At 44.1% G+C, this 20,167-nt stretch overlaps 1 protein-coding gene across 3 annotated transcripts in view; it reads left to right on the top strand.

The window, feature by feature from the left end:
* The window catches only part of Pip5k1b (phosphatidylinositol-4-phosphate 5-kinase type 1 beta), a 265,393-nt gene that overhangs the window by 201,084 nt on the left and 44,142 nt on the right, over positions 1 to 20,167 (top strand). For all 3 annotated transcript variants that reach the window (XM_057777561.1, XM_057777562.1, XM_057777560.1), the window contains 2 exons: positions 4,966 to 5,121; positions 8,540 to 8,684. In XM_057777561.1, the coding sequence (XP_057633544.1) occupies positions 4,966 to 5,121; positions 8,540 to 8,684 (301 nt within the window). The remainder of the gene's footprint in view (positions 1 to 4,965; positions 5,122 to 8,539; positions 8,685 to 20,167) is intronic.

The following is a 20,167-nucleotide window of genomic DNA, read 5'->3' on the forward strand; positions in this document are numbered from 1 at the left end:
ATCTCCAGGCCCAAGTATTTCGTTCCTGTTTTTAAATTTATTTTGGTGAGGTGTGCACATGTGTTTGTGTATGGTGTATATGAATGTGTAAACATGCACTTACAGGTGTTTGTGAGAGACTGGAGGCCAGAAGTAGCCATTGTGTGCCTTCCTCTATTGCTGTCCACCTTTGTTTAATAAGGTCTCTCACTGAACCCAGAGTCGCGAGCAGGCTATGACTTCTAGGGATCTGAACGCAGGGTTTTATGCTTGAGCAATCACTAAGCCATTTCTTCACCCTAGGACTTCATTTTTGTCAGTGGGATTATTTTCTTCATCAGTCATCTTTCTTCCTACAGAAGAGCTCACCACTGAGTAATCAGATCAATGTGTACCCAGGTTTTTCTTTTACTTTATACAATTTTTTACAGAGAGGGAGCATTCATTTTCCCAGTGCTGGGAATTGAAGTTGGGGCCTTTTATATGCTGGGCAAGTCTTCTATCGCTAAGCTACATCCCTACTTCCTGCAAATCTCTGAGATTCTTTTACTGGTCCATGAGGTACTTTTTTGATGTATGAAGTGAGTCAGGACCTAGCTTGGTTTTTCATAAGTGCTTAACGACATACTCAGGGCAAGGTGATGAAAGTCGCTTCCGCTTCATATGCAGAGTGAGCACCTCGTTTTGGTTGCCTGTTTCCTAGCAGCAGCAGCATATTCAAAGTTCTGTCAAGGTAGAAAAGGTGACTCCCTCCTCTGACATTCAGTGAGCTAATTACTGGACTCCAGGTCTGCCTTGTTTATCTTGTAAGTTTCGCTTACTTTATTTGATTCCTTTGAGAGACGTAAGTTCGCACTGCAGCCCCGGCACCTAGGACAGGAATGAAGTGCTCTGCTGTGCGCAGCAGAGAAGGGATGCAGGATGTCACACATGGATGCTGGTCTTCTTAATGCCTTCAGCAGGTCCCTCTAGAGAGTCCCTTCACCCCAGGGTAGCTTTATCTATCCATCCTTGGCCAGCAGCATCCCTAGGCCTTCAAGCCACTCCTTCTCGGATAGCTGATAACGACCCTCCAGTGCTGCATCCCTCTATCTCTTAGAGTGCCTTTCTCCTCCTGAGAGCTGTGCACACTTGCTGTTGTCTCCTTTCCTTGTTTCTTGTCACTCTTCAGCACACTCCAGTTGGTTGTTGATCCCACCCCTCCACCGACACGTTCTTCTTGAGGTTGCCGATTGGCATTCTTCACGCTATTTAACAGCCTTTCATCTGTAGTTTTTTGGTAAATCTCTGCAGTAGCTGGGACTATTAGCTGGAGTTCTCTTTGAAGTGCACCTTCACTGTCCTTTATGATTCTGTCCCTTCAGACTCTTGTCCTCCTCCTTGGTGACCTTAGACACATCTCCGACTGTGGCTTCCCATCATATGTGCGTGTTCTAGATCCAGGCCGGGACTTGGTCTCTTTTTTATACAGTTCTCCCTGGGTAACTTTCCCTTCCCATTGAGGCCTGTTACCTTCTGTGGGGCTAAGGTCACTTGCCACACCTTTGTTACATTCATCTTAGAAGAGAGAGAGATTACAAATCCTGAGACATCCCTAATACATTCAGTTTTCAGCCACATGCAAGCCCTCTGAGGTTGAAAAGGCAAGGCTCAGTTGTGGAATAAGGAACTCATCATTGAAGGCAACGTTGTTACTCTTGCTCCAGGTGTTCTGTGCTCTTGACAGGTTTGTTAACAGGACCCCTCTGCTGTCTTTCTCTTTTCACACCCCCCAGTGGATCCTCCTGAGCGCCGTCCACCACTGTCCTTCTCTGGCCTCCCATGGTCACCTTGCACTGCCCATGTCCTCACTACCAGAGCTGGGTCTCAGTGCTGAACATCAGCATCTGCCTAAGAGTGATGGAATGGAAAAGCAAAGCTCAGACCTTTCGGTCTTAGGGTGACTTTACTCTTAAAAGTTAGTAAGGACCCCAAAGAACTGTCTACATCTTATAGAGGTCTGAATTGGAAAAAAAAATCTATTATCAATCATTGGTTCTTATCAGTTAAGAACAAAAACCCATTGTGGGGCTGAGTGGGTCACTTGTCCCACAAATATACATTCCTATTCCTAAAACCTATATAAAACCAGATGCATGAATGAGCACCTGTAACCCAGGCTCTCCTGCAGGGAGATGGAGTGTGCAGGCCAGCTAGCCTGACATGGTTCCCAACAGCAAATAAGAGACCCTGTCTCTGTCAAGGTAGAAGGCAAGGACTGACACCTGGGGTTGTCCTCTGACCTCCACATGAATGCTGGGGCACACCTGGATTTTAAGTATGCACACACAAAGATTTTAAGTATGTTAATGTAAATCAGTTAAAAATTTATGAATGTAAAAATAATTTTGATGATAGTTATGGTTCCTAAAACACGTAGCAAGAAAGGTGGCATTTATTTCACTCTTTGGAAATTCTGAGTAGCTGTATAGTTGAGACTAGTTGAAGTCTTGCATCTGCTTCTAAATTCGGCCCGTGATGACAGCGTAGTTCATGCAACCTCTGATAAACTCCTAATGCTTTAATATTCCTATAGCAGTAGTTCAACCTTGAAGCCCATCTGAGGGGTCAAGGACCCCTAGCAGTCCCTGAATCACAGCTCATATACTCTGGCGTAGATATCAAAAAAAGACAAAAGGCTTTGCTTTGACATCTAAAGATCACACAGCAAAGGGCAGGAATGTATCACAGTTCGTAAGAGATTAACAAAAGCAGAGGGGGTGCTATGGCAGACCCCAGGGGTGGGCAATCACTCCACTCTGTAAGAGTGGAACAGTGCTTAGAAGAATACAGTGTGAAGGAGAGCCAGCTTCCGTGGTCCACTCGGCCATCATTGAAATCAATTGCGAGCAACCAAGAGGAATGGCAAGATCAGTTGTTTCAATATCCAAAAGGTTCACCTGACACACGCACACCCTAACCAGAAGATGACTGCTAAAGAGGTAGAAAATCAACTATCAATTAAACAAGTGAAGACAGAAGAGAAGCTCCTGGGGTTCACACTCTAACCCTGTGACCTGGAACAAGCCCAATTTTCTGCCCTCAATTTCTAGGCCTGTAAAAGGGCCAGCTTCCCTTAGACATTTTGACAGTTTGAGATTCGCAGTGGCCCCCAGACTACAGCCTAGTCCATGAACATCACTCGTCATGATGATGGTGTTGATATAAAGTGCTCGGGAAGCCGAGCCAATAGTCCACAAACATCACTTGATGATGGTGTTAATATAAAATGCTCGGGAAGCCGAGCCTTTCCCAAAAGCAGGAAGATTGCTCTCTATTCTCCCCTCATTCGCGAATCCCAAAGTCACCCTCCACCTAATCTCTTGAACCCTGTCCACAGAGAGGGCTGATGAGCCCTGCCATCCAAGCTCAGGGGAGTCCAAACGCTAACCCCAGTGACTCATCCAGTCGCTGTCAGCTCACCCCTTTAAAGCAAACCTCCGAAAGACTCTTGCCAGTAACAAGTTCCAGGGGAAACATAAACAGGTCTCAGCTTCCCTCTCTCCCTCCAACTTCCGCAACGAAATTCTCTAGCCATAGTCAGCCAAGAAGAGTTACTGTGGGAAAGCATGAACTAAGTGGCCAAGATCAGACTACAGCTTATGCAGCGCCTGCCAGGCTGTTCTCTGTGGAACCACAGGCTTCACCATGGCTCGGGGATGCGCATTTTCACTGGCCTGGCTTCCCACCATGCTTCTGAGGTTGGAGAATGCCGTTCAGATAGCAATGGAAGTGAATTATGCATCCGACAAGACCAAAGAGAAGGAAGTTTCAGTGGAAAAATCACAAAGAAAGAAGCAACCAGAAGTAACGTGGCTAAATTGGGCAACATGCGTATGCGATTAAGCACTGGCACATTTGTAAGTCCCAGTCCCCAGTCAATAAAGCTGGGGTCGTGAGAACGCTCCGCCATCTGCATCTACCAGCTCACCCAGCCTCCTCTCAGCATAAGGAAAACGAGGAGGAAGGGCAATTTTAACAACAACAAAAAAAGTTATAATTAAAGCTTGCCTCAACTAGGACTATTTCAAAATCCAAAGAAAGTCCAACTCAAATGTATTTTAGAATATTTTTCTTTAGATCAAGTCATTCTGAACAAATAATATAGCCAAAACACAGATATTTTAATCTCCCTTATCATACATATGAAATGAGCTCTTGCCCTTCTATAACCAAATTATTTCTAAATTATTAATAATAAAATAATAATGCTGAAAAAGCATTTGACAAAATTCAACATCCCTTTATGATAAAAGTCTTGGAGAGATTAGGGATACAAGGGTCATACCTAAATATAATTAAAGCTATTTACAGCAAGCCAACAGCTAACATCAAATTAAACAGAGAGAAACTTAAAGCCATCCCACTAAAATCAGGAACACGCCAAGGCTGTCCACTCTCCCCATACCTCTTCAATATAGATCTTGAAGTCTTAGCAATAGCAATAAGACAACATAAGGGGATCAAGGGGATTCGAATTGGAAAGGAAGAAGTTAAACTTGCGTTATTTGCAGATGATATGATAGTGTACTTAAGCGACCCCAAAAACTCCACCAAAGAACTTCTACAGCTGATAAATACCTTTAGTAATGTGGCAGGATACAAGATCAACTCCAAAAAATCAGTCGCCCTCTTATACACAAAGGATATGGAAGCAGAGAGGGAAATAAGAGAATCATCACCTTTCACGATAGCCACAAATAGCATAAAATATCTTGGGGTAACTCTAACCAAGGAAGTGAAAGATCTATTTGAATCTGATTTTTTTAAGTTTTATTTGTTATTTTAGTTCTGTGGTTGTTTTAAAACGGGATCTCATTGTGTCACTCAGGCCAGCTCCGACCCCTCCTGCCTCACCTCAGCGCTGGGACTGCCGCTTTGCCTGGCTTTAGGAGGGGACATGCCCCACAGTCCCTGGCTTTACAGTTTCTTTTCCTTGCTGTCTAGCTCTGAAGGCCTCACCTTCTAAGAAACGGTGCAACTCCATTGCCGCATTGAAGGCGACCTCCCAGGAGATTGTGTCCTCCGTCACCCAGGACTGGAAGGACGAGAAGCGGGATCTGTTAACTGAAGGAACAAGTTTCAGCAGCCTGGATGAGGAAGGTAAAGGTGCTTGCGGCCTCTTAAAACAGAAAAACTCTAATAAATTCTGTGAGTAATTTAAAGCCATAGCAGAAAACTTAGAAAATGCATGCTCCAAGAGATAGCCTATTTATAAAATTTTATAGGCTACATAGACTACAACAAATTTATATAAATATGAAATGTCATGTAAACAATGCATGACATATGATTTATCATAAAATATACTAAATATTAAGATATTTAAAGAAAATATCTATATCTACCTACTTCATGATAACAAATGCAAACATATTGGTATTTGTTTTCCTAGATTTTATTTATTCTGTGTGTGTGTGCAATATAGGCATGTACATGCATGTACACCTATGTATACACATGTGGAAGTGATGTAATAAACCTGTTCAGTTTATTTAGAGCTACTTCAGTGCATTTAAATGAATGTTAGGATTTCCTTATTTAGTATGATAGATGTGTTCCTTGGATAAACAGAGAGATTGATGTGGACTCTTTGTGCCTTTTTTTAAGAACTGTGTGTTCTGGCGTTTGGTGCTACTCTGTAGACCTTGTGCTCTTTCTCTATTGCTTCTGCCTGGGACTCTGCTGATATAGTGATGGACAGAAATGGTGACTCTGGGTGGCCTTGCCTTGGCCTGATTTTAAAGACAGTGTTCCTAACAGTTCTCTGTTTAAAATGAAACTTGTCATATTTTGTACTGATTGCCAGACCAAAGAACTTCTTTTCTTGTTTCTAATTTGCCAAAAAGTTTTTTTTAACCAAACTGGAGTACTGTATTTTATTAATAACTTTTCTCTATCTACTGAGCTTAACTTTTGAATTTTCCATTTTAATCCAATAAAGGGAAGTTTTATATATTTCTGTCGATTATTTCTTGATCTTTTGGTTAAAAAAAATATAGAATTTTTTTTATTTGGTTTTTCAAGACAGGGCTTCTCTGTGCAAGAGCCCTAGCTGTCCTAGAACTAGCTCTGTAGACCAGGCTGACTTCGAACAAAGATCCACCTGCCTATGCCTTCCAAGTGCTGGGATTAAAGGCATGTGCCACCATTACCTGACTGACTTTTTTTATTATTATTATTATTATGTTCTTTGGAGACTCTCCGAAGTGTCTTCTACTTCCCATAGAAGATTCAAGACGTCTTGTAGACACGTTCTTTCCTTGGAGTCTTCAGACAGATTGCTATTTCTGTCCCTTTCTATCTCAGCATCTGTCTCCTTATACTAAATTGAGTTTCTTTATCATAGTTTCATGTCTAGGGTTACTTCAAACCGCCTATGGTGGTTTTTAATGTCTACTTGGTAGGATCTAGAGACACCTAGGAGACAAACCTCCGGGCATACCTATAAAGAATTGTCTAGCTTAGTTTAATTTCTGAGCATGCCCGTGAGAGCGCCTAGCTTAGATTAACCGAGGTGGAAAAGTCCCACCCTAAAATTGGGTGGCACCATCCTCTGGGCTTTCATCCTGGATCACACAACAAGGGGAAAGCCAGCTGAGCATAAACATTCATCCCTGTCTGCTTCCTGTGCAGATAACAGGGATCGGCCGCCTCAGGCTCTCCCTGTCATGACTTCCCCACCATAGTGGACTGCACCCTGGAACTGGAATATAACCCTTCCTTTCTCGGGTTGCCTTTGTAACAGCAATAGGACAAGTGACCAGAACATTGCCCTTGGTCCTCTCTGTAATGATGACAGCAGTTCCTGGTAGATACCCAGCCCCTTCCTTCAAGCTGCCTTCCGTTGGCCTCTCCCCCAGCAGGCTGCCTGAGTTATGAGAACACACGGAAAACTATAGTGGTCCACAGTTCAAGAAACAGGACCAAATTTGTCTTCTTAAATAACTCTTGTTTTAACAGACACTTTTTGCTTTATGTTGTGTTTTTAATTGAAATCTTATTAAGTTTCTAGGCTGGCCTAGAACACCCAGTCGTCCTGTCCCGGGCTCCCCAGTAGCTATAGTGAAATTCAATATACTCCACTGTACCCAGAATACCTGGAAACGAGGAAGTAGGAAGTAGTATGCCTGTGCGTGATGTGCGCCTGTGCGTGTAATGTACGCCTGTGCGTGATGTGCGCCTGCGCGTGATGTACGCCTGCACGTGATATACGCCTGTACGTGATATACGCCTGTGCATGATGTACGCCTATGTTGGGCTTGGGGATTTTGTTTTCACGTGAATTGAACCATTGATTACAGATTTGGGCACCTTCTCACATATTGTCTAAACTTCAGAACCAAAGTTCGGCATTTCCTGACCCGGCTTCACTTTCCCTCCATGCCTGTCCCTCCACCTCATCAAATATACTCCTTCAAATACAAAATTCAGAGGTTGGAATTGAGGGGGCACTTGCCTAGCGTGTGTAGGGCCCTAGAGTCAGCCCAAATTACTACCCCCTCACCCTCCCAAAAAACAAGCACTCAAACTCATCTGACAACGCCTAGAGTGGCCATTTTCCATTTACACAGTGAAAATGCATCATCTGGGACCCTTGTGTGTATCAAGCAATGTCAGAAACACCCCAAGGCTGTACTGTATTCATTAACAATCTTTTTCAGCTCAGTTTGGGAAAAGATAAAAAATCTCATGTAAACCACATATGGTGGCACATGCCTTTAATCCCAGCACTCAGGAGGCAGAAGCAGGCAGATAGATATCTGTGAGTTTGAGAGCAGCCTGGTCTATATAACAATGTCCTGTTCCAGGACATCCAGGGCTGTATATAGTAAGATCCTGTGTCAAAAAGAGAGGGGAAAATCTATATGGACCCTGGATGGAGCACCCGTGTGCTCCAGGTCACTGCTAAGCCTGGAGGGTTTATCCTTTCTGACCATGGACGGCTCTGACGTAAATACTTTCTTGTAAAAAGAAATAAGAGCTTTCCCACTTTTATAAAGCAGGCTTGCTATTAAAAATAAATGTTAAGAAGAGCCCTGAGTCATGTCCAGAAGTCTGTGTAGGCTCCAGTGGCATTGAGACGTGGCAGGCTGCTGTTCTGTTAAAGGGTTTCTTTGTGCCCCTTGGAGTCCGCCTCTCATGTGGAGGGTGAAGCCTGCCCTCTCTGTTCATGCATCTGCCGGTCATCCTTTTAATCTCTGCCACATTATCTCCTTAAACTCCTAGGAATTTTTATGCCATCATTTTGAAAGATTAAATCACTTTATTAGGTTTTTAAAAAGAGCATCCCTAATGTCATTTCCATAAGCCATTTTGTAAATTAATGTCATTTCCTTTCTGTTTAACCTGTTTGCAAGCAGATAGTTTACATTTCTCTTGTAGTTCAGAAGAGCACAGTTAATTCGTAATTTCATTTGTAGCCTGATACGTAAAATGAATGCTCTTAGCTAAGTTAAGTTATCACAGGTAGCCTATATTACTGAGCTTCATGAATGTGTGTTTGCTTTTACTCCCCCAGCCCTGGGATCCCGACACAGGCCAGACCTGGTACCCAGCACTCCATCGTTATTCGAAGCTGCTTCCTTAGCGACCACAATCTCATCTTCTTCTTTATATGTCGGTGAACACTGTCCACAGGACAGGACCACACTTTATTCAAACAGGTAACATTCATTCAATCAGCTTGCCAATCAAGCTATTCCTCTGTCAACCTCTAGCCAAAAGCAGTACCTTTGAGATTGTGTTTCTAGCAACCAAATGTGCCTGTCCCTGCCTCATGTGTAGGAGAAAGGGCGTGCTTTATTTTTCCTGCTGCAAAAATACGTTTAAAGAAAAGCCCCTCTGTTTCCCTTTGCGATTAATTATTATGTTTTGTAGAAATGAATTACACACATGGCTCCATGCAAAAAGACAAATCTTTCATCGTTTTATTTTAGTGAGTGCCGTGTCTGCGTATACACGTGTACACATGTGGCCATTCACACGTGTGAACGTGGATATGCTTGTGTCAGTGTACATATTGAGATCACAGGACGACCTCATGTGTCAGTCATCACCGTCCACCTTTTCTGTGGCAGGGTCTCTGCATCCTGCTGCATAAGCAAGGCTAGATAGCTGGCCCATGTTCTGCCAGGATTCCCCTGTCTGCCTCCGAGACTGTGGGAGTCCAGATGTTCATGCTGCGTGTCAGCTTTTGTGTGGGCCTGGGGACCAAACTCAGGTACTCACAGTTATGTAGCATGTGCCTTTGACCCACTGATCTTTGTGGCCTTTTGTTTTTCTCCCCTCCCCACCCACCTTTTTGAGACATGAGTTCATGTAACACAAGCTAGCCTTGAATTCGTGTTCAAAGTAGGCGTCATCATACCTAATCACATGCATCAGTAATTTTTTACAATTCTTTATTTACTAGTGGTGCTAGGGATTGAACCCAGGGCCTTAGAAGTGCTTGTCAAGTACTCTGTTACTGTGCTACATCCTAGCCCATGAGTAGATGCTTTAAAATGACCTCTGTTCGTTCACATCACTCATATAGCTACAGAGAAGTTTCATGCACTGTTTTGTACATAAGACCTTAATGACTATGGTAAGGATGCTATTATTAGTGGCTCTCAGAACTGCCACATCTGTCAGTCCCGAGTTCAGCGTGGTCTTTGACCAGCTAAAGTGTGGTGCTTGCATCTGCTTATCAGTTGCGTTTTCTTGCTCCGCCTCTCTCCCTTGGCTACATAGAAAAGTAGGTGCAAGGGTTGCGAGTGGGGCAAGCACTAGGTCTGTAGAAACAGATCAGGTGCAAGCAAGCAGGGCGTGGCATGGACTGTTTCAGCTGCAGAACCGCCAGAAAGGCTCCTCTGAGAATGACTTAAGTCGCTTCAACTACGTAAAGGGCATTTGATTTGACCAGCTTTCTCAGCCTGAAGAAATTTAAAATAACATACACTAGCCTACTATGAATATGGACTGTGAATGTTCAAATTTGGTTTCTCAATTAGTCAGACCTTTCTATGTACGGTGCAGCAGAATGCATGGGTTATACCCCATGAGCATAAGCAGCAGTTCAGAGGATAGAGGGGAGGTCCAAGGAGTTCTCAGAAAGGCTAAGAACAAGTCCATAGGATGCCATGGTGCTTTGTAATGGTTGATTCCTGTGGTCATTCTCAAGAGCGGTAATTCATTGTGCTCCTGAACTGTTTACTGGCATTTCCAGCACCAAGGGAACAGTATTTGGGGTTGGGGTTTTGTTGTTTGCTGGTGTTGTCACTGTTGTTGTTTGGTGTCAGAAGGGTTCTTAAGTGCCCTGGCTCTTGGTAAGGGGTATTCAACCCCTGGGCATTTTGCGTGGTTTCTTCGAGTCTCCTCCTGAAACCAGTCTTTGTGTCCAGCTAGAAGCTGGCTACCTCTTCATGCTCTTTTTTAAGTTGGATGCTTTAAGCCGTTTCCCTGGCACTCTACTGCCGAGTTGCACTTTATTATCTTCTACTGAGCTGTCAGTCAGGGTTCAGAACAAAAAGTATTCCATCCAAAGCAGGAGGCCGGTTACTTACCGAGTGTGTGGTAAGGCCAGTAGAGAGGCCTTGGTCAGTCTTGGTCACTCCACTGAACCCATCCTCCTGCAGCACAGAAGTCTGGGTGGTGCTCAAGCAGATATTCTCCCGGTGGCACCTGAGGAAGCTTTTCAGAGCTCCCAGCACATCCTTAAAACAGGCGGACTAGGACATTCAAGCAGCTTTCTAACGTGAATTCTAATTGGTCTTAATAATAAAAACCCAGGGTCAGATAGAAGAGTAAATGCTGACAAAACAGAAAGACAAAGGAGTAAACCACAGTCAACTCTTACCTTGCTAATTCTTCAGCCAATAAAAGGGGCCAAGCTCCTGTCACCTCCCACCTTATAGTCCGCTCTCTGCCCTGCCGTATCACTTCCTGTCAGACCTCCAGACCTCTGTGGTTAACTAGTGGCTAGCTCTGCCCTCTGATCTTCAGGCTGCCTTTATTTGTTAAAGCACAAACAGAATATCACCACACAGCTTCACTCTTCCCAGCATTTCTCTGCTAGTGAGGAGAATTCCGGGACCCTCCAGGTACCCACCTTCTTCATTTCCTTGCTATCTGTCACCTTCCTGCTCCCTCGCACAGGCCTTTCTGCTGGTAGCCTTGGTGTGCACAAAAAGCTGAAAGACCAGCCACAATCTTAGCTTTCCTTAGGGAAACCATAAGGACCTGAGATTCAGAGATGCTGAAACCCTGAAGAGAATGAATACCCCAAGAATCCCTGTGAATGAACATTCCTGAATGTTTGCCCTGCTCATTCGGCATGGAAACCTCACCAGCAAACTGTAAAGACATGTTCAGATCATGGTTCCATCATTTTCTTTAGTGCTGTACATGATATTTCTGGAAGTAATAAGTTGACATGGTCCTAAGTCTCATCTGACTCACTAAGTTTTAAAACCAGATACAGACAGCCTAAGAAGAAAAATGCATTGAGAAAGAGAAAAAAGAAAGTACATCAAATATTGACGTTGCAATTTACATCTGAGCTTTTCCTGATACTCTGTGAATCATATTTCGCTTCCAGGAGGCCTGCTTTCTCATTTTAACATAATGTTATCCTTGTCTGTGCTCATATAAGCTATAAATACTTCGGGTAATGGCTGTCATTCTTGTCATTCTTGGTCTCTATAGAGCCCTTAACTTTAAAGCATTGAATAGCACCCAGATAAGTCCACACCTAAATTATATATTGCAGTGGGAAATAGCTGTCTCTAGAAATCTTTTATTTTTAAAGGATCATTCTTTGTGACTTTTAAAGTCCCGCTGTTTCTTAGAATTCATTCTGGTTTGTTATGTGTACTCTCAAAATTGACTAGGAAGCAAAGAAAAGAGTTACAGTGCCTTGAAAGTATATATTTAACTGCTGATTGAGAGTACATAGTCTCTCTCTCTCTCTCTCTCTCTCTCTCTCTCTCTCTCTCTCTGTGTGTGTGTGTGTGTGTGTGTGTGTGTGTGTTGTATGTCTATGCATATGTTCCTGTGAAAGGGCATGCACCAGCCTGTGTGGAATCCAGAGGCAGGAGCCACCTGTCTTGCTTGCTGAGACAGGGATCGGCCTGTCTTTTCCTTCCCCGTGCTTAAGTTAGACATATGCTGCCCTCACCTGGCTTTTTACATGGAGCTGGGGATTTGAACTTTGGTCCTCATGCTTGCCAACAAGTACTTTACGAACTGAGCATCTCCCCAGTGCCAGGAGTCCAGATTTAAAGGTTCTACTACATGATCTCAGGTTAGAGTGCCCAGATCACAGGAACGAAGTGATGCTCCATCAGCAACCTGCTTCCCAAACTAACAGTGGGTATATAAGTTCTGAATTTCTGATTCTTGGATTTTTCTTTCCTACCAAGAAATCTGTTCTTTAAAGGAGGTATAAACTGAGCTCTGAGAACTAGAGAGGCAAATAGTTTTTAATCTCAAAACTAAGAGCAATTCAGCTTAATGACGTGAAATAAGTTACACACATGAATATTCATTCTCTCCGTGATTTCCTGCACAGTTGGGAGTGGAGCTGCGGCTCTGATTATGCATACAGATTGAACGCTTCCTTCATCCCAATGCATCTGTGCTCTCACATCACAGAGGCCCTCGCCAGCATCACCTTGGTAGCCAGTCTCATGGTTTGCTCGTGTTCTGCTGGTGGCTGCCTCTAGCAGCTCGTCCACTTTAGAGACATGGAGTTTTATGAGATGACTAGATGCTATAAGAGAAGTAACTGGCAGTTTCTACATGGGAAGCTAGCTGGCAGAACCTTCGTAATTGAGGAGTCCAACATTTAGATCTCAGGCTGACCCAGAAGATGTGGCAGCAATCCTGAGCCCTCTTCTTCCTGCCTGAGTGCTATGAACCTGGGAGTGGAGGAGCTGATTCCTTCAGCCACAGGTGTCCTCTTTCAGATTGCTTACTGCTCAGATTAAAGCCGTGGAAGGAGAGCCAGACTAAAGTAGGTGAGAGACCCTTCTTTAGAGTAGCCTAAAAAGTCAGGAAATGGCTGTGCAGACCTCTGGTGGCATGTGTAAGTCTGCTTCTACGATCCAGTTGCAGCGTGGATCTCCAGACTCTAACCTTTCCCCGTACCATCCTTGCATCGAGACCTACAGACTTTTGGTCTTCTTGTTGTGTGCTGTAAGCAACCTTGGTAGACTGCCTTTTTTCCTAACATCAATTCTTCCAGCCCTATATTTGTGCTACCTTCTTTTGCTTCATAACAACTGAAAAAAGTTGTAATAGACAAAGTGACAGGCTTACATTGTTGCCAACCTAAGTTACTTTTTTGCTAGAGGTCATTGACTACTTTTCTCATTGAAAACATTGTTGCTCTGGCCATCTGTCTAACATGATACCAGCCATATTTCAACTCATCAATAATTATATAACAAAGACTCTTAAAAGTATGTCATGTTAATTTTAATTCACAAGAAAATGCCATGGTGCTTTTATTTCCCCCTTTTCTCGACAGACTTAGAACTGCTACTCTGCCCATTGAGCAGTGACTCTTGGTAGGAAAGTATCCCCTTGGTTTACAAAGACTTGTATCTTGACATGAACAGAATTCAGGGGAATCTTTACTGGGTAAAACATGACTGAGGGGCTGCTAGAATGAGCATCCAGGTCTTTCCCCAACCCTGTTACAGGCAGAACATAACTACAGTATTTCTATGGTTGTTGCGCACACCTGGTGTACCCGGACCCCAATCCAGGACTATTCAACCCCCGTAGCTGATACCCTTTGGATGTTACATTCTCAGTCTGGTGTTTCCAGACTCTTTCTGTTTCTTCCTCCAGAATCTCCAGCTTTGCAGTCAGTTTGGCTCACTCCCCTGCCTTAGGTACTTCTCTTGCTTGTTCATCTTAATAAATCACCACTCAGAATTTCATCCTTCAAACTGTCCCTCTGGCCTGGTCACACTGGGCAGACTAATTTAGTGTTTTGGTATGCCATGGTTTCCCCGTCTGGAAGAGGTGCCCATTCGTGTTTTTGTTTGTTTGAGACTCCCCGCATGTAATAATTATTTGTAATAAATGAATAAGTGAATACCCTGGCCCAAAGACTTGCTGTAAAAGAGAACTGAAATAATGATCAGAAAGCAATTGTAACGTCTCCTGGAGCATGCCACCATCAAATCATCTGTTAATGTCGATAACCAAGCAATCCAAGGCTTGAACACCTTGCAGCTTCCTCTTAAGTCCCTCTGCAGGAGACCACACGGTTATTGGCAGAAAGCATCAGGTGGTGCTTTACTATTCAGAGAGCCCAGTCAAGAAAACAGATAATCCACTTGGGATGTTAAAGGTATTTGATTTACTCAGTGCAAAGAGGCTAAAAGAGTGGGGAGGGGAAAGTGGCAGAACCCCCAAGGAATCCCCAGAGGAAGCAGCTCCCACGGAGCCCCTGCTGCCTGGGAACTACAGCCATCTTTCCATCAGGGGCAGTGGAAGGTGACCCCAGCTAAACGAGCAGAGACAGTGGCAGGAACACAGTCAATGCAGTGCACAGATAAGGAGGGAGAAGAAAAATGAGGGTGAAGGGAGCCAGGGGCTTCTGTCCTCACCTCCTCATTGGTGTCACATCTCAGCTGGCAGGACCTGGCAAGGGAAACTGTGCAGCTTGTCCTAGCATGGAGGCCCTGGAGTTGCAAAGTAGAGTGCGGACCAGCTACAGGTAGCAAAACAAAAATCAGGCTCACGTAACATCCTTTTTTTAAAAAGAAGTTGAGAAAGAGGTGGATGAGGAATGCAAGGGTCAAAGCTTTACAATGGAGAGTGCACACAAGAACAGGAATCCACTTCAAGTCCTATAGAACAAATCCCAGAGCCTGTTTCTTAGCATGCCAGTGTAATAGCGCTATGTAAAGAAGCCACAGTTTTTCTAATGATCTGTACAATTAGAGAACACGGTATTTACCAAAGTGTCCAGCTTTCCCAGGTGCTGTGCTAGGGTGAATGCTGGTTATAAATGCCCTCTTAGCTAATTCCGGGTGCATGGAATAGACAAAGCAGTCATTTAGCTCCAGACTTTATCTGATGAGGCCTGGGGAACCCAGGTGAGGCTGCAGACACGCTGAAGAGGGAAAAGAGCAGTCCTGCACATTCTGGCTTCTGAAACTATGACCCTAACCTGTCCCTTCAACTGACTGTAATTCGGCCTGGAGCAAGTACTCATAAGCAAGGAAATACAATGTCCCTAATATAGTCTGAGAAAGTAGATTACCAAACGGAAGTTCTCATTCCCGAGGATGCTGAAGGAAAACCTTCCCAAGAAAATCTCTTGGTAGGAAGAGGACTACAGTGGCCATGCTGGGGTTACCAGGGTCTCCAGGGTGGGAGGGGGGACCTCACGTGTCACTCCAGTTGTATCCGTGGCTTGCAGAGCACATCAGACCCTGACAGAAATTTCACAATGTGCCTGTTAGTTTTGCTTCTCCTCTGCCCCTAGAAAGCTAAGGGAGGACCATGGATTTTCATCACATCTTCTGCACCTGGAATTTACCAGATGGCTGCCTTTTTTTCTTTTCTTTTTTATAAACTATAGGACTGCTTCTGAAGTGATTGACTTTTCAAATGATCCTTCCACAGATTTCTGCAGGAGCAGGAAATTGAAGTGAATTTTTCAAATACATGACATTTTATGAATAATTGAGGGCTCAGAGGTAATTTGCAAATACTCCCCTTTTTTTAAGGGATCAATGCATGGTATTATGTCTAGTCACCTTTCATATATTAGTAAGATTTTCTCATGAGCCATATTGTCAAAAAGGAGGAGGTGTGGGTGGTGGCTGCTAGTCAGTCCTGGAGGGAGGGAGGGAGGGAGGGAGGAAGGGAGGGAGGGAGGGAGGGAGGGAGGGAGGGAGGGAGGGAGGGAGGGAGGGAGGGAGGGAGGGAGAGCGCTTGCAGATAGAGAGATGGAGCTGGATCAGTTAAGAGTACCTATTGCTCTTGCAGAGGACACAGGTTCAGTTCCTAGCATTATTTCGGCTTCAGGACCTGACACCCTTGACCTCTCTGGGCATCTGCACTTGTGTGCATGCATCCACACACAGACATCCACATACAAGTAATTAAGAATAATACCTTCTTGCTAGATACGGTGACACACACCTTAAATCCCAAGACTTGGGAGGCAAAGTGGATCTCTTTGAGTTCCAAACAAGCTTGGTCTACATAGGCAGATCCAGGCCATCCAGCCATCCAGGGCTCTAAATGAGATGTTGCCTTTAAAAAAATAAATCAGGTTTTGTTTTCATTCTCTGTCTTTCAAAGTTTGGCACTAAAAATCTACATCCTTACTGGGGCTGAGGGAGGTTGTTCTCTGTGAGCTGAGGGACAGACTGATCTACACAGTAAGTTCCAGGCCAGCCATAACTACATCGTAAGGCCCGGACTCACAAAACAAAAGCAAATAAACAAAAATTACATTCTTATTTTTCTTACTTCAAGGAAAATGTATCACAGTGGGCATGTCTCCGTTAGCTCTCCAATTGTCTAGCCTCCTTCACTGGCCTTCTAGAAAAATGTTTCTCTTTGTGACTAGGCTCTGTGTTCCAGGGACCTGTCTGTCCAAGCAGGGTCCTCTAGAGCTTCTCATACCCAGAAGAGTTGGGGAGGGAGGACCATGTGGCTGAGGGTAACAATGCTGTAGCTGAGGCACTTCTGGGGTTTAATGTGTGATGTGCTCTCTGAAATACAAAGCATAGCAAAATGCCACTGTTTTCAGGTTATATTAAGAATAGGACCCTGGTGCCATTATTTAGGTTTATTTGCAAAAATACTAAGCACAGAAGTACCTTTGATTCTGGCCAGTGCCAAATTTGTGACCCAGCTCAGGCCTTCGGACCTGAGATCAAAATGCTTTTCTGCTCCCCAGCTGTTCTTGACCTCCCTGTATCTGAAGTCCTTGGTTATCGCTAAGCAGAGAAAGTCTTTAGTCCCCTTGAGCTTTGGTGCCCCTATTGTTCTATGTGAGGGTCACTTTGGGCCTCCTAAGCCTTTAGAAACCCCCTCTTGCCAGGCAGTGATGGCACACACATCATCTCTGTGAGTTCAAGGCCAGCCTGGTCTACAGAGCAAGTTCCAGGACAGCCAGGGCTACACAGAGAAACCCTGTCTCGAAAATCAAAAAAGAAAAGAAAAGAAATCCCCCTTTCCGCCCTGGCCTTTTGAATCTCCCCCCTTGATCGTCCACCTGACAGCAGCCAGCTGGCTCATTTGCTAAGGCTGAGTATACAATGTTAGCTTCCTACTCTGGACAATTCCTGATCAAGTGGTCTTTCTGAGGCCAGCACCCAGCAAAGATAATCTCTGTCCATCCAGCAGCCAGCACGACCTTGGCATCTCTTTGACATAGTTCCCACTGGCCTACCTGCCATAGTCCCTTCCTGTAGTTCTCGTGTCCCGTGTAAATTAGTGAATGTCTGATTCACTAAGGTCAACTTGCAGGCTTGTGTCAACAGTCCAGCCACTTCTCCTCCATCCAGGGGCCTTCCGGTGCAGGATGTCACCTGAAGCCTGGGTCTCATTTTGTATCTCTCACAAATATACAGCAAGAAGCTCAGTCCAGCATCATTTCCCCTAATGCAAGAACAAAGTAGATCCATTTCCTGTTTAGTCTTGCTGCTGTCTATGGGATGAACTCTACAAATATCTCTTTCATTTAGATGACTCGTAGATCACTGGAGTGGAAGGATTTCAGAGTCAAAGCCACCCGTGGAAGCCTGCTACCCAGAGTCACTAACCTCAGAGAGATAGCTGTGCGTGGCCCCTGGAGATCAAATGCATTCACCATCCCTGCCTGCCTTTGACTTTGAGTTATGAGAATTACAGTGTCCAGAGACCTAGGTAAATTCAGCGTTAGAACACGAGGTAGTGCCAGACTCCTAGTCCAGAGTAATAGTAACCAAAATGCAATTATTAATTGTCTGCTTTCCGTAGTAAGGAGAGATGAAATATTTGATGATGGAAAGGAGCTCATTCTTTTTCTGTCCCATGTGGAAAGGGAGTGCTTGGAACATCACAAAAGAATGAAAACCAACCAGACTTATGTATTCAATAACTGGTTTGGCTAAAATGGAAATGTCTACCCTGGCTGCTACTTGGAAAGATGGTGACATTTTTCTTTTTCTCATCAAACCTTTTTATGTTTCTGAGTCTTTAAGCACTTAATCTGCAGGCAATTGTTTTCTCTTTTATTATATGTGGGTATGTCTGGATTGGTGCCTGATACATACAACTGTTGTTACTGGATGTTGTCTCTCTTGCTGCTGAGTGGGCCGGAGAGTGGGCAGCATTCCAGGGACCAGTATAATCTTATTTGGAAAATAAGATGTCAACATCTTTGCTGTTGCTGCGCCCACCCCCAGCAGGGGAAAAAAAAAACTCTCTGATCCTAGAGTTTTGAAAATGGAAGGAACCTTTGACATCAAGTCTTCATCAATCTTCTGTTTATATCTTTTTATATCAACCATCTGTGGAAACACACGAGTGCATACACATGTAAGCACACAAAAACATGCACTTTAGCAGTTAGGCTGGCCTCGAACTCGTGATCCTCCTGCCTCTGCCTCCTTCAGCAAATCCTACCGGCGTGCGCCACTACAACCGGCAGCAGTTAGATGGCTCTGTAGAATTTGCAAGAAGAAAGTACAGGTCTCTGTCCGCTTCCACAGTGTGTCTTCAACTCTTTGGGACAATCCCTTTCTAGATAAAAATCCATGTCACTAAGCAACATACATAGGCTACTGTTTCTTTAGCTTTCTCTTATATATTAGCTGATAACTTCTCCCTGTAAAGAGCAAATTCATCTGTCTCTTCTTAACCCCACACCTGCCTCATCCACAAAATCCCCCTGCCTGCATGGCCACCCTTCCTGCCTTCCCATCTTCTAGGATAGTTCTGTCGTGATTATGCTCGCTGGTCAGTTTTGAGGATTTTGTTGTAACTTTGCAGATTTCATATTACACAGCTGTGTGTTGCTATCTGAGAGGGACTGGAATTCTAGGACCTTCAGATACCAACATCCATGGCTGCTCAAACCCCTTATATAAAATGCTGTTTGCATTTGCCCTTCGTATACTTTTTATCTTCTCTGGGTTGCGAATAGTACCTAACACAATGTAAATTCTGTATAAATGTCTGTTTCACTGCATTGCTTATAAAATAAAAATGTCAGTTAAGATGGGATTCTCTTCCTGAAAAAAATTCTAACCTGTCAGTTGAGTCTGAGGGTTCCACATCGGCAGAATATAGAACCTACTGTGCTGTGGTTGTTTTGAGTTTTGTTTTGTTTTCTCTTCTCTCAAATGCCTTTTTGCTTAATCTTGCACATGAAGGCAAGTTCTTTTTTTTTTCTTTTTTTTCTTTTTTTTTTTTTTTTTTTTTTTTGGTTTTTCGAGACAGGGTTTCTCTGTGGTTTTGGAGCCTGTCCTGGAACTAGCTCTTGTAGACCAGGCTGGCCTCGAACTCCCAGAGATCCGCCTGCCTCTATGGAGGCAAGTTCTTGTTCGACCACTGAGGCACATCTTTAGACCTGGTTTCTTAATTTGTTAATACATGTTTTTATTGCTGTGTATATCATTGGCCTATCGAAGCTTTCCCAGGGCCTCTGATATGTTCTGGTCTGTACTGGTAGGTCTAGGGTCATTACCTGGGGACCTTCTTTCTCCATCCTTCTGCATACCCTAGGCACCTCTTGTCTGTGCTGGCCCCTGTACTGACTCCCGCTTTCTCAGTATAACCTATACTTTCTTTCTATCCATGTTCTCTTTCCCACAGCATGCTGGAGTTTCCTGAGATAGTGCCCCTGTGCTGGCTTGTCACTTGCTACACTGAGCTATCAGAGGCCCTCTTTAGACTGCATACCCATTGTTTTAGAGTGGGGCAAAGTCCCTAATTTTTTCCCTGCAGTTTCTCTTATGTGGGTAGGAATCTTCTAGATTTAGCCTCTAATTTTGTTTACTTTCTATCCTCATTTCCATGTCTCTCTCTCACCATGTCTGAGGGATTTACTCAGCTTTATCCTCTAATCCTTCCACTGAGTTTTTAATTTCCATTCCCATATTTTCTGAGAATCCCTTTTTATGCTCTGAGGTCCCATGTTGTA

The sequence above is a fragment of the Chionomys nivalis genome, chromosome 8, assembly GCF_950005125.1.
Source record: "Chionomys nivalis chromosome 8, mChiNiv1.1, whole genome shotgun sequence".
In the NCBI taxonomy this organism is placed as follows: Eukaryota; Metazoa; Chordata; class Mammalia; order Rodentia; family Cricetidae; genus Chionomys; species Chionomys nivalis.